General features: G+C 41.8%; 1 protein-coding gene across 1 annotated transcript; it reads right to left on the minus strand.

The window, feature by feature from the left end:
* Positions 1-280: 280 nt before the first annotated feature.
* Positions 281-12,233, minus strand: reep2 (receptor accessory protein 2). Its single transcript, XM_040015189.1, has 8 exons — positions 11,886-12,233; positions 9,890-9,962; positions 6,663-6,739; positions 6,281-6,401; positions 6,044-6,157; positions 4,642-4,822; positions 3,244-3,413; positions 281-2,224 (listed from the first exon to the last, which is right to left on the minus strand). The coding sequence occupies exons 1-8, from the start codon at positions 11,915-11,917 to the stop codon at positions 2,153-2,155; spliced, it is 840 nt and encodes a 279-aa protein (XP_039871123.1). The 5' UTR covers positions 11,918-12,233; the 3' UTR covers positions 281-2,152.
* Positions 12,234-13,239: the final 1,006 nt, after the last annotated feature.

A 13,239-nucleotide genomic window follows, 5' to 3' on the forward strand; every position in this document is an offset into this window, starting at 1 on the left:
TCAAGAAACAGGGTGAGGCTCCAGAGTGAGCTAGCAGACTTTGAAATGAATGAATGAGATATTAGGGGAAAACCAAACAAACAAAAACATACATTTCTGAAAGCACAGTTAAAATATAGTTTACATATTTTTTACAACCCTACCCCATCAAAATCAGTTTGTCTTTCTTCAGTGAGGTCTGAGAGGCTTTGCCATTACTAGAAACAACTGTGCTACTCCCACTTAGTGGCTGTTGTGTAGATGATTTGCTTTGAGCTGCACAAAAATCAACAGAAACACAAAAATTTAATGTTCTTTATTAGTATTTTATTGACCATTACATGACCTTGTTAGGTACCACTGTGCCGGCACATGAAATTATCCTCTTTGATGTGAAGCTTTGATAACTGACACAAACAAGATACAAATGAACGTCCCTGTATACAATACTGATTTTAAACTCAAAATAATCAGCAATAAATATCTCAAAATGACACAAGATAAAAATGAAGAACGTTCTCTTCATAACACAAAATGACTTTTCAGTATGTGATGTGTTTTTATTCAGTGTAAACATTAAATTAAGGAGAAGAAAAAAAAAAAGTTTTGTTTCCAACTTTTGGCCCTAAAATACCAAAGATAAAATGTAAATTTACAAGCTGATTCCCTACACTGAGATGGAGTCAAATGTCTCAAGGAGAAAAGTAAACATGTTAATTTAAAATTCAATAATCACTTCTACTACCAGAAGTCTTTATTGAAGTCTGAGGTTCCTCTGGTCTCAGTCAGAGCGTGTGATTTGTCAAGACTAAGAATGAAAAATACACAGAAATGATTAAAAACTGATTTAAGCCCAGAGAATGAATAAGGCAAGCAAGCTCATACTGTATATACAGTCAAGGTTACTATTTACATGTTGGTGTTTACATGTGGTTCAGCAACTTCAGCTAACAGTGGAGGTGGGCTTTGGCTCCCCCTACTGGTTCAAGAGTCACACTGCTGACAGCAGTAATGAGCACTGACCTCCTCATGCTCTCGTGTACTCAGTATACTTAACGCAGTGGCTGACAACCAGAAGTCCAGTAACTTTAGAAACACCCACAGCCTGCTCTCACTCTCCCTCCATATCTGAGACTAAAATAATCACTCGCAGTAGTTTTATTTGTGTCACTATTCACATATTTCTATAGTCCATCCAAGCTTCCAGTGTGCAGAAATGCTAATAATCAGGTCAAGTGTCACCACACAGCTGGATAGAAGGAGTAAAAGAAAACGCAGAGGTGCTGAGTCACTGTGTAATGTTGAAAGGAAATGATATACAAACATCCCCTTTGTAGTGAAAGCGGATAAGTTAGCTCAAAAACACCAGCATGAAAGCCATCACTCATTGGCAGCATTGCCTTCACAGATCCAGCTGAGCACAGCTGATCATATTAATTACTAACATCACAGATCATAGTTACATATGACCTCAGAGTAGCGTCCAGATCGAGGATCACAAAACCAGCACTGAACAAATAATTCATCATCAGCACTGTGTGTGACGTGAAAGAGTGAGACCTGAACGTGGCAGAGCCAGACTCACTCAGAGGAAACAGACTGAGGACAAGCTAACAATGAAACTTTGGACGCAAATAAAAAAAAAAAAAAGAAAAAAAAGAATTAGTTCAACATTAAACAAAGACAGGATACACCGCTGTAAAAGAGTGAAGACAGGCTGGTCCTGAGTGACAGGTGTGCTGAGCTTAACAGCAGTAAGGATGGGCACACTCATCCACTCATTAATTAATGTAGGCCTCAAAGGAGATTTTGCCTTTTTTCTCCTTAGTTTAAAATGATGGTAAAATACTGAGAGCCCAGAGCTCCAGTTTTCAGTGCTTCAAAAGACAAACTTTAGACGATTTCTATCACACGGTCAGGTCAAGATTAGCTGAAGACTGTGGCCTGTGTGAAATTAAAAAGAAAAAAAAAAGTCTCAGTTAAATCTCAGCTAAATTCTCTTTAAAGAGAACGAGACATAAACAAGGGCCTGTAACTTTAACAGAACTGTATTTAAAATGAATGTATGTATGTAAAGTGTATATGTGCGCTTGTGTGGACACCAAACAGGAGGAAGGGACTGCAGGCTGTGGGTGGAGCGAGTGGAGGCCAGTGCATGTGTGGGCTGCAGGACTCATGGTGGCGTCTCTGCGTTATTAGTTGTCGTCTTCTTCTTCACAGGCTTTTTCACTGTCTTGGTTTGAGTCTGGCCGCAGAAGAAGAAAATAAAGAGAGAGATTACTAAAGCTGATCAATCAAAGACTGGGAAAATGAGTGGTTTCACTAACAAGAGTACAAGTATTAGTTGCATTGTAACTGCTGCTCAAAGCATGTTTAATCTGTGTAAACAGTGAAAACAAAGTCTCCATAAAGAGCATCATGCAATTTCTGAGTGAACTGTTGATGCTGCAAAACACCACAGGAACATTTGATGTATATACAGTTGATGCAGGTAGTATCACTTGCCTGTGTAATTACAGGTATGATTATATGAACTCACAGGCCACTTAATTGCTTGTGAAAGCATACATGTAATCTGTGGGTCAGAACTAAATGTAGGTCAAGAGGTAATGTGTGCAACATGAAATCATTTATCAGTTTTATTGGAAATGAACTGTGTTATTAGTAACGAAATACATATATTACTATTACCAAATTAAAGTAGGTTAATTGTTGAGGAAGAAAAAAAATATTAGGAAATACTGACAATGCTACACTTATTGGTCAGATTATTAGGTACACCTCGCTAGTACAGGGCTGGGGCCTCGTCGGCCTTCAGAATTCTTCAAGGCACAGATTCAAAAAGGTGCTGGAAGATTTCTGTCCACACCCATTCTCCCACATCCCAAAGATGCTCTATAGGACTGAGATCAGGTGACTGTAGAGCCCCTGGATATTTTCTCTTTTTCAGACCAGTCTCTGTAAACCTTAGAGATGAATGTGTGGGAAAACCTCAGCAGTTTCCGAAATACTCTGACCAACCCATCTGGCACCACAAAACAAACAAATCACTTTCAAAGTCACTTAAACATTTTCCCTCATTCTGATGCTCAGTTTGAACTTCAGCAGGTCATCTTGACCATGTCTACATGGCTAAATGCAGTTGCTGGGTAATGAGCATTTGAAGGTGTACTTAAAGTGGCTAGTGACTGTTGTAATATACAATTTAAGAAAATTGCCCTGTGATTGACAAATCTACAAAGCGTGTGTGCGTGTATGCCCTACCTCTGTCTTAGCAGCAGCAGCAGGCTTCTTGGTTGCCTTGACGCTGGTACTGCGTTTGTGCCCTTTATCTCCCACATCCTCATCAGAGTGTTCAGTCCTTGTGTCTGACAGGTCAGAGCTGTGTTGGGACGATGTGTCATCAATAAGGGACGCGGCTGCCACAGAGCGAGCTGCAGGACAGGACAGAGATTGATGGACAGTCAGTGAGAGTAGCTGAGTGTTCAGAGTGACATCACCACATGATCTGAGAGACACCAAACATCACACTTCTGCATTTTACTGCTGCCACAGAACTGCTTAATTTACAGATTTATTTGGTGTAGCCTTGAACCAGTGCATCATCACAGACAGAGCCTTTGGCGCCACCTAGTGGAGACTTCAATTTATCCATTTTTTTAATAATATACAGCCACCAGTTTTAAAATAAAGAGAAAAAAAAGGAGTCACTTCCATCTTTTTAAGTGTTTGTTTTTTTTGTTTTGTTGTTTTCATTTACCCATTTTCCAGAGACTCAAATTAGCTTGTGAAATCATTTTTATCCTTTGCTTTTGGGAGACATAAAATCAGAAGAACTGGTCCATTAGATTACAAAGTTTCTTTGCAAATGTTAAATTAGGAAGGAAACTAAACTGTTTGTGTGACATCTAGAATAGAAAAAGTGTTTTATTAAGTAAAATTAGAAAAATTCCAAACAGCAACTTTAGGAGCTGCAAAGCTACAACTCGTTACTTTAGTGATGATCTGCAGATCATTTAGAATAAAAAAGAAAAGAAAAGTAATCCAAAATAAATAATTTTGAACTTGCTAGTTCATAAAAGTTAGGGTCTACTCATTTACTAATGCCACGGCAGATTTCAGTTGAACTCTGACTTCAGTGTTTTGTTTCAGCTGTTTTCAGTCTGGTTTTAGAAGTCATGTGTAAATGAACAAAAAGAAAAAAAAAAAAAAATGCATTGTACATATTAAAATGCACCACTCGGCCCCGTGACTTCATTGTTTCAGTGTCTCTCTGTATTCAGCTCACAGCTTGTACCCACACAGTTAGCCAGCCGGCAGTGCAGCGAGACACAAAGAGACCTCCTTCCAAGCCTCCCCTCCCACTGGAATCACATGTTTTCACCCCGGCTCGATCCTCTTTGCACTGCCACCCTCAGCCACCCTTCTTTCCCCACCCTTTCTTCCCACCCTGCAGTGCTTTAAATCACATGACTCCACTTGGCCGAAGTAGTCCCAGTCCTGCTCTGAAGTTAAATAAAGGAAGACTTCGTCGTCACGCTCTGGGTCAGTCAGCAAGCTGCAAACACAGCTTGAGTGTATTCATGCACTGTACAACTCCGTGTTTCTCTACGTGAAGCTGCTGCTGATGTCGTGTGGGAGATGCGTGTTGTGCGGCCTTACTCTGCCGTGCAGCGGTGCTCTTGGCCCGGGGCAGCGTGCTCGCGCCCGAGCTCATCTCATCCATGGGGTCCCGTCTCATGCGGGCATCGGGAGTGTGCAGAGCCAGCTCGTCGTCAGCGTTGATGAGAGTGAGGTCCTGCATGCTGAAACTCCGCAGCTTGTCTGACAACACGCCCTGCCCCTGGGCGTCACAGCAGGAACAAAAACAGGCATATTAGATATGCAAAACCACCATTACTCAGAGCTCAGAAGAAAACAGTTTTCAAAAGTTCATTTTTTAAAAATCTGCCAATGATTATGTGGTGAAGCTGATTAATATTTGGAAGACCCCACTTTGGATTCTGGGAAAGTGAGATGACCAATTTTGGCTACAATTATTTAACTTGCTAAACAGAATAATCAACAGGGTAATCAATATGAAAATAATCCAAGTGGAGCTTTAATGAAAAGCAGCTGCACAGACAATATTTGCCTTTACAAGCAAATGTGTGTGAATACTTGAGGACATTGATAAATGCGATCTGTGATCCTGTGTTTGGGACAAATGACAAATGTTAGAGAGTGCATGTTTAACTAATATGGAATTTTGTATTAAGGAACAAACAACAAGCTTTACTATAAATATAGAACAAGTGTCTGCAGCAGCTATAAGCCTTTAGTACAGAATGATTTAGTAGCGCCAACTTCCTGTTTCGCAGCTTATAAGAACAACTGTTCAGTATCTAATAGCACGCTTCACTATTACAGTTGCACAGCTAATCTGACGAAAGTCAGAAAAAGTTATTTAGTCCAGTCACCTGGTCACATAAAATGCACATCCACCATGAAAGGTCATCCTAGTTATTTATTGGTTGAAAACCAACAAAAAAGCCTTAAACCTTAGAAACTGTGATTCTTACAAATGTGTTGTGTATAGTCAACAAATAAAAAGATTTCAAATATCATGTCACAAACTCTGACCTCTCCTTCAAGATCTATACATTGATCTGAAGGTCAAAGTGCTAATAATGATATGTAGAGCTATTTAAAACTATTATCTGAAAGCATACACATCTGGGGATGTAGAGATGATATATAGGGACCTGTCACTTTATTATGTACATTACAGTAAGAGGTCCCATTAAAGTAAATACTGCCCACAGAGTGAGCTGGCTTGGTGGAGGTTTGTTAATGTTCTTCCGTGAATAGAACAAAAAACTCATTCAGAAAATAAATTCGGAGCCCACTTAATTATGAGACTAATCGTTAGAGGAAGCTCAACTACTGACAGTCATCTCAGTCCTCTTTTCTAGCTGTACAAGTGAGTTAATAACAACATTATTTACCATTTGGCCGAAGTTTGTATTTCACATGCAAACAGAAAAGCAGAGGCATCTATGTGGGGACATTTAAACACAGTCACCTTGGTGGCTGCAGTGACGGCAGCGTTAGCAGCCAGGTTGAGACCCCGTTTTCCAAACTTCATCATGGTCTCATAACTTCTGTCTTTGGCCTGTGCGATGTACTCATCTATCTCCTGCAGCACAAAGGACAGTACACAGGGAGGAGTTAGAGACGACACTTTGAGTCATCAGGACAAAGAGTCATATCATTTCAGTGTGGACTTCACATCAGATTTTGATGGGCTTTTTCTTTTTACCTTCTCTTTATTTGACAGGGTGGGGTGGACAAACTTGCGGTAGAGGACACTGGAGCCCTTGGTGTACGGAGACAGCAGCCAGATCACAAACGCAATCTTTAGCTCAAAGTAAAATGGAAACCTGGATAATTAAACACAGAGTTAATCAATCGGCAGAGACGTAAAGGAAACAACACACTGAGCAAAAGGTATGCATGAGTGGTGTATAGATTAGGATGCTAAAGTAGGAAAAGAAAACAAAAAAGATCCTTCAAGAGATTATTGTATTAAAAATCAGCAGCAGAACATTAAAGCATCTATTGATTTTTTATTTTACAAGTGGTTCATTTATTATAAGCACGTGAAGAAAGAGGGTTACAATCACAAGCAGCTCCCGACTCACCATGATAGGAGCAGGTCTGTGACTGTTTCTGCTGTGCTGAACAATGCAAACACTATCCAGTACATCATCCACTTCACCTGGACACACACACACACACGGAGGGAGAGAACATGATTAAAAATAGTACCACAGTATCCAGTTCGCATGTGCTGAGACACGTGGCACTAAACAGAGGTTACGCACACAGACATCCCTACACAGAAATCGGACACATGCTTCAGTCCATTCGCATCACATCACTGTGCATGGGCACATCTGAGACAAAGAGAGATGTGAGTCATCTTCTAAACTGGTCATTTACAGGCAAATTAACTTTATAGCTAATATCAGATAAATCATCAGTTATCAAATACACTGATACATTCAACATAAGAACAGCTCTGAGTGGTAATGGTGCATTTAAAGACATTAACAGGCCGCGGCAACGCAGCCCCGAGAATGCACCAAACGGCGAATCATTCGGCTCGTTAGAAATGAGCCAAACAAGAGAAGGACGGGGATGAGAGCAGCTCTAAAAATGGCGTCTCCCTTCTCTCCCCCTCTCACACTTCCCCGCCCCATATTCGCTCCTTCTGTGGCCGTCTGCCTGAGCAGCGACTGAGAGGGTGGGTTGCCATAGTAACCAGCCAGGAGGAGACTGTTCTCCAGTGCAAATCTAGGCTGAGGGCCAGAGTGCTGCCATCTCCCCACCTCTCTCTCATGCAGTGATGAAGTAATCAGGAAGAGCCCCAATCAGCTGTGTTTAAAAATATCCACAGTGATCAAAAACCCAGGCACTTTCCGAACGATGAAACATTATTGTATTAAAGGGTTGGCCGGTTTCATACAATCTTCATCCTTTGGATTTTAGTCCAAACATCCAATAGACTGACTGAGCCCTTTACAGGGAACCTTTATTTCACTTTAAACCAAAGCAAATCATTCATGTGGAATCTCATCATATATGTTTCTTTTAAAAAAAGTCAGTTAAACTTCAGGGATATCAATCTGTCCATTTAGGAAGCTTAAACCATTGTGAGTCAGGTGCAGGTGCTTTCAACGGGCCCACAGGAGAGGCAACAACAAGACCACCTGGATACAGACAACAGTCTAACATCCTCTCCTGACTGATCAGTGTCCAGCTTTGCTTTTTGCTACACTCGTTGTAACCAATTATAGCATGAAAAGGTACATTCATGTTCAAAGCTCCTCCAGGAGGGCACATCATGTTTATGAGTTAAACTTGTGCCCCTGAATTATTTTGAGCAATGCAATACAGTCTGTTATTCAGTGCTGGATCCAGCACAGACATCCATTTAAAAATATGACAATTTTTACAGGTCTGAATCATTTGCAATTGTGAAATAAATAAATAATGAATAATGTTTAACTATTAAAACAACATACATTCTGGGGTCTAAAATGATGAAGAAAAAATGAAAAAATTTTTTGAATGTTTGAGGATTTGAAATATTTTGAGTCATTTTGAAAAGTAAAAACAGTTTCATGCTCCAGTGTTTCTTCCTGGTTTATTGTTGTAATCTTAGTCTCCCCACCACCCCCACCCCCACTTCATTCTGAATGTTTTCAGGGCTTTCTGCATTTCATTCTCTGTCTCGACTGAGTTCCCCTGCGCCTTATTTCCCCTCTTCCTAGTGTGAATTTAGGACAAATTCCAACAACCCCAATAACACCTCTACTCACACACACCGCTCACTCCTCTTGTGTTTGCATGGAGAGTCCACTATGTCGAGTGCTGTGAAAGTGTAAAGCTCTCCAGCACTAACTCTGCACTGACGCAGATTTTCCAACCACACTCTGAAGCTGCAGCACCCGTTTTGTTTTGATTTGTATTTTCCACCAAGTGATGAACACGATCATAATGCATCCATCTGATAGGGGTATGAAATTGCCGAAGATTGTGTTCCTGTTTCCATCGGAGAGAGGTGAGGTCAGAGCAAAGCTTGCTAATGTATTTCTATCCAACTCTTGAAGAGACCCTTCAGCATCCATGAGAGAGACTGCTTGGAGATTTGAGTATTTTCCTAATCCGGATTTCCTCTCCGTATCTTTGTTAGGCTGTGATCTAGTCTTCCTCTTGTTTCTCCAGTTAACTCCTGTGCATTTGCCCCCCCCCCCCCCCCCTTTCTTTTCTGTCACTGTTGCCCTAGCTCATAGATTACAAAAGATAAGATTTGTAGATGTAGATCAAACCGACACTGAAACATGTTTGTGGGACTATGTTTGTGGGGTGGTTTTGCCTCCACTGCATCAACTTTACCCAAGTGCACTCTGTGCTTAACATGCTAAACCCTTCAGTTGGTGCTCTTTTTTTAGAAAGACTCCTACAGCAGCTGAATAAATCACCCAACCACATCTCTTTGCAAGAATTACGACTAGACCAAAAAAAGAAGACTGAAGAGTGTCGACTGTCACGGACTTTCAACCACAGTCACCAGATCTCAACTTGAAAGCACTTGAAAAATGAGGAAGCCAAACATTGCAGATAGCCAAAGAAGCTCTTTGGGACATCATCTAATCATCCTAACACGAATTATAGGATTTGCTTTAACCTTTACAGACAACCTTTTATTGTCCTTTAACAACCAGCTACTTGTCTAGTGCTCAGTCCAATTCATCCCGATAGGCTCTCACAATACAGTGCACAACATGACCCTGCAATTATCAGGAGCTGCATGTAAATTCATATAATGTTAGCAAGGGTAGCGTTAAAATACCCTGAACTAAGTCCCACATTTTAAGGTCCTGTCACAATAAATGCTTCAGGTTTATAAATCAGAACTTCATAAAGATCTACGCAGAACGGAAAAAGAATCAGGAAGAATCCAAAGTGCAGGATTTGTTCCGTCTTTTAGTGTTTTTATGGTGCATAAACGCCCTTCTTTTATGAAGGCTGGTGTGTCCTAGTTAAACTGCAATCCCATGCCTCTAGCCTTGTCTGGAACACCCCGATCATAAGCATGATTCCTATTTTTGTTAGTCTTCAAATGATAACGGCCAAAGAAACGGAACGGGCATTGCAGAAAACATGACAACAGAAATTACTCCAAGTAATTAATAAGCTTGCTCTGATGAAACAGAGCATTTCTCTGCCTCATGTTGATTCTCAACACATTAGAGGAGAAATAGCTGGCAGGCGCTCAGGGCAAAATACCCTAAAGGTCAAACAGAGCAGACAGAGCTCAAAAATGGTTTGCTGAAGTTTAGTAACCAGGGGTTATACTCACATATTCCTTCACATTCTTCGTTTTGACGGCCTTATACGAGGAGTACGCCGGGTAGAGCGTCCCAAAGGCAAGGCTGCAAAAAAAGCAGACAAGACTGGGTCAGAGGAAGGGGCTTCAGCTAGAGAACATGGCCTCTGGGTGTTGACTCTGACACCTCACAAACGCACTCCCACACAGCAGCCACATCTGCTCTGAGCTTCTATGAAACACAAAAGGGCGACATGTACTTGAGCAGAGCGAGTGTCTATGTGGTTTTAATCCGCATGGTGATGCCACGAAAGAAGTGCTGGGCAGTGACTTGTCAAAACAAAGTGGCCTGATAATGAGTAGAAACAATGTAATGGAGTCAGGAAGACTGCAGTGAGCTAAAATGGAAAAACACACAGTTTCCACCAGGGGTGGGTCACCATGTGTTAGAACACGTGCACACTGGGACATTGTGCAAACACAGCCTTGTTTTTGATGTGCATTTGATCGCATCCTCTGCCACTGTGCTGATTTGTGCTGATTTGACAGGATACTGAACGCTGAGTGAGGCGACAGCAGGGAGAGCTCAGATCAGAAGGGCCGTGCAAGTTTGCCTACAGTGCAAACCAATAGCTGGATTTAAACCCTTAATGTAAATAAAGGTTGAATGCCAATTACAGAGGTAGCCTAGCATCTATTTTTTCCCCCCTTCCTTAAGTAGGTCTTCTGTCCCAGTGTTCAACTACGCTGCTCAGTGATGTGTGCTGCTCCGTACAGTGAGCCGACATGACTCGTAGCAGGCCTCCGAGCCAGCGGGCTCCCAGAGCAGACGGCCTGTGCCTCTTTGTGTCCTCATTGAAAGCCCACTACTGACCTTACGGTCACTTTGTCCTCTTGTTCAGTCTAGGAAATATTTTAGTGTTCACTTCTTTAGGTTAGACTAATAGCTGTAAAAGCAGGAGAAAAGAAACAGGCTGGCCACCCTTTAAAAACTGGGCCAGATGCACATTTAAAGCACAAAGACAAGAAATGACTAATCTTGTGTGCTGGATAATCAGCGGGCATTATGATGCATATTCAAGTCACATTGTTTGCCTTCAGTAGACACATGACTACCTGAGGTGTAGTGAAGTGGAAGATGCAGGCAGCTGGAAGCCAATAACAGTAACAGTTTGCTTATGTAATCAAGGAAAAGCAGAACATTTATAGGGATGAAGCATCATTTCTACACCTGGGCCTTCCAAAGGCATCATGATGTTCGACTTTAAGGTTAGCAGTTGATGAGCACACAGTATCTGGACATTTCACTAGAGATGGGACAGCACCGGTGCAGCACTGTGAAGTGTCTGCATAATGGATCAAGATAATGACAGCTGGCTTTAGTTGAGTCATCCACACAGTGTGGATGTGGCGTGTTCAGGTGGAGGCCTAGAAGTGATCTGCTGATACCGCTTGTCCGTCTTATTAAGCCCCACTGCTAGTGGCATATGAATGGATGGACACACATCCCTGGCTGGGCTGTTGGGCTTCTTTAGCCTTGCACCACATTTTACCAACTCGTGTTGGTACGGCGCCTAGTTACATTCACAGAGGGCTATTTAAAAGTAAAAAGCAGTGGCTGGCAGCTCGGAGTCTGTTTACTTGTGTGCAGCGAGGCTGGCATGTTAAACAGGCTGCACTTTCCCTGCCAACACATTATCTGTCAGGTGGTTACAGTTACTGACTAGCCAGCCCGCGTTAGCTACGAGCGGCTAGCAAGCGCTGGGTGCAGATTGTGCTGCATCATTGTGCTGATTAAAGAACCGGCTGTGGTTATTGAACACAAGAGCTTTAAACGCCCCTGTCTGAATGCCAGGATATCTAATGTATTTATTTTTCCCCTACATGTGAAGTGTATGTATAAAAAGGACAAGAAACGGACAGCCTAGCTAGTCGGCGTTCAGCATCACACAGCTGATGAAAGGAGCCGTTATGGTGTTTAAGAATAAAAAAAAAAAGAAAAAACAGATTCAACCCTGCCCATACTCACACAACTATCCTCGAGATAATCCAGGATACCATCTTGCTGGACCGCCAGCCTTCGAGGCTTTCCCCCCAGCTTCTAGGAAATCTAGTCGGCTAGTAAGCGGGCTAGATGGCCCCCATTCCCCTCCAGGACGAGCTGTGATGAGAGCCAGAAGGCTGCTGTGCCGTCAGGTAGGCTAACAGCAGCTGGAGATGTGCTCTGCAGTGTGTAGCTCCAGACTGCTCTGCTCTCTATCACCACCAACACCACTGATGAACACGACTGGCTCTTAAAGGGCCAGAGTCACTCTGATAAATCTGTAGTTTTAGCTTCAAAATGTGGCCCATGGTGCTCCTCCTAGTTAACCAACACTGGCGCACAATACAACCTTAGTCATCTACATTAGGTTATTAAACTACTAAAGAACTGATTTCATCCTTTTCTTTCATAATTTTGCTGTGCAATCCCAATCTGCTCACTGACAAGGACCAAAGCCGAGCACAGTCATACCAGGTTTATCCTAGTGAAAACCCACACAGTGCTGGTCTCCTTTTTATGATCATTATTTTTTATGTCCATGAGACCGATCTGTGGATAAATGATTTAGGCTCATAAGAGAGGGATTCAACATTTCTCTGAAGACTTAAAGATGTAAACACAGTCCCACAAGATACTGAGTTTAAACATTTGATAACAGTTACTCAGTTAAGCAGAAAACTGAGTGGTTAACTTATCAAAAAGTAAGTAGCCTGTAGAGTACCACTGATTACTTTATATTTTGTCTCTAAGGAACCAGACTTCCCGTGGGTCTTTCAAAGTTTTTCTTTTGAAAGTGGCTGCTTCTTTAGCGATTTTCAATCCAGTCCTTGTACCCGACCATTGTCAGAGGAATGTTTGTGTTGTTTTCAATTAAGCCACTTAAAACTAACATATGAAACATTTACAAGGGATCTACCAATGTTGCATCTTTCAAGTCAAACAAGGACTGGTTTGGGACTGCACTTCAGCCAATGCAAACATACTGCCAATGCAGTAAAGACATACAATAGAACTATCAGTCATGGATTGGCCTCCCCAAAGCCCTAAACCTCAACATTATTGAAGCAGTGTGGGATCATCATGACAGAGAACGAAACAAAAGGCATCTCTGAATGTTGTATAAGAAGCCTGGAGAAGTATTCCTGAAGAATACTTAGTATCACTGCACCCGATTTACATTTTCCCAGCAAATTATAAAGAAATGGGTGACTCAAGACTTTTGCAGAGCACAGCATAACTGTGAACTGCATCTCTGTTTTGGGATGTTTGACCAAACAGGCAATCAGATACCAGCAAACTTGTATTTTAATACCATTTACATCTTAGCGGTGCATGGGTA

This window comes from Simochromis diagramma, unplaced genomic scaffold (genome assembly GCF_900408965.1).
Source record: "Simochromis diagramma unplaced genomic scaffold, fSimDia1.1 OVJJ01000685.1, whole genome shotgun sequence".
In the NCBI taxonomy this organism is placed as follows: Eukaryota; Metazoa; Chordata; class Actinopteri; order Cichliformes; family Cichlidae; genus Simochromis; species Simochromis diagramma.

Bases quoted from the DNA above. Each gene is read 5' to 3' on its own strand.
- reep2 (XM_040015189.1), bottom strand. From the start codon at position 11,917: ATGGTATCCTGGATTATCTCGAGGATAGTTGT. The intron at 9,963-11,885 runs GTGAGTATGGGC...CTTTTTTTGCAG, and splicing joins ATTATCTCGAGGATAGTTGT to CCTTGCCTTTGGGACGCTCT. The intron at 2,225-3,243 runs GTAGGGCATACA...TTCTGCGGCCAG, and splicing joins CTGCTGCTGCTAAGACAGAG to ACTCAAACCAAGACAGTGAA.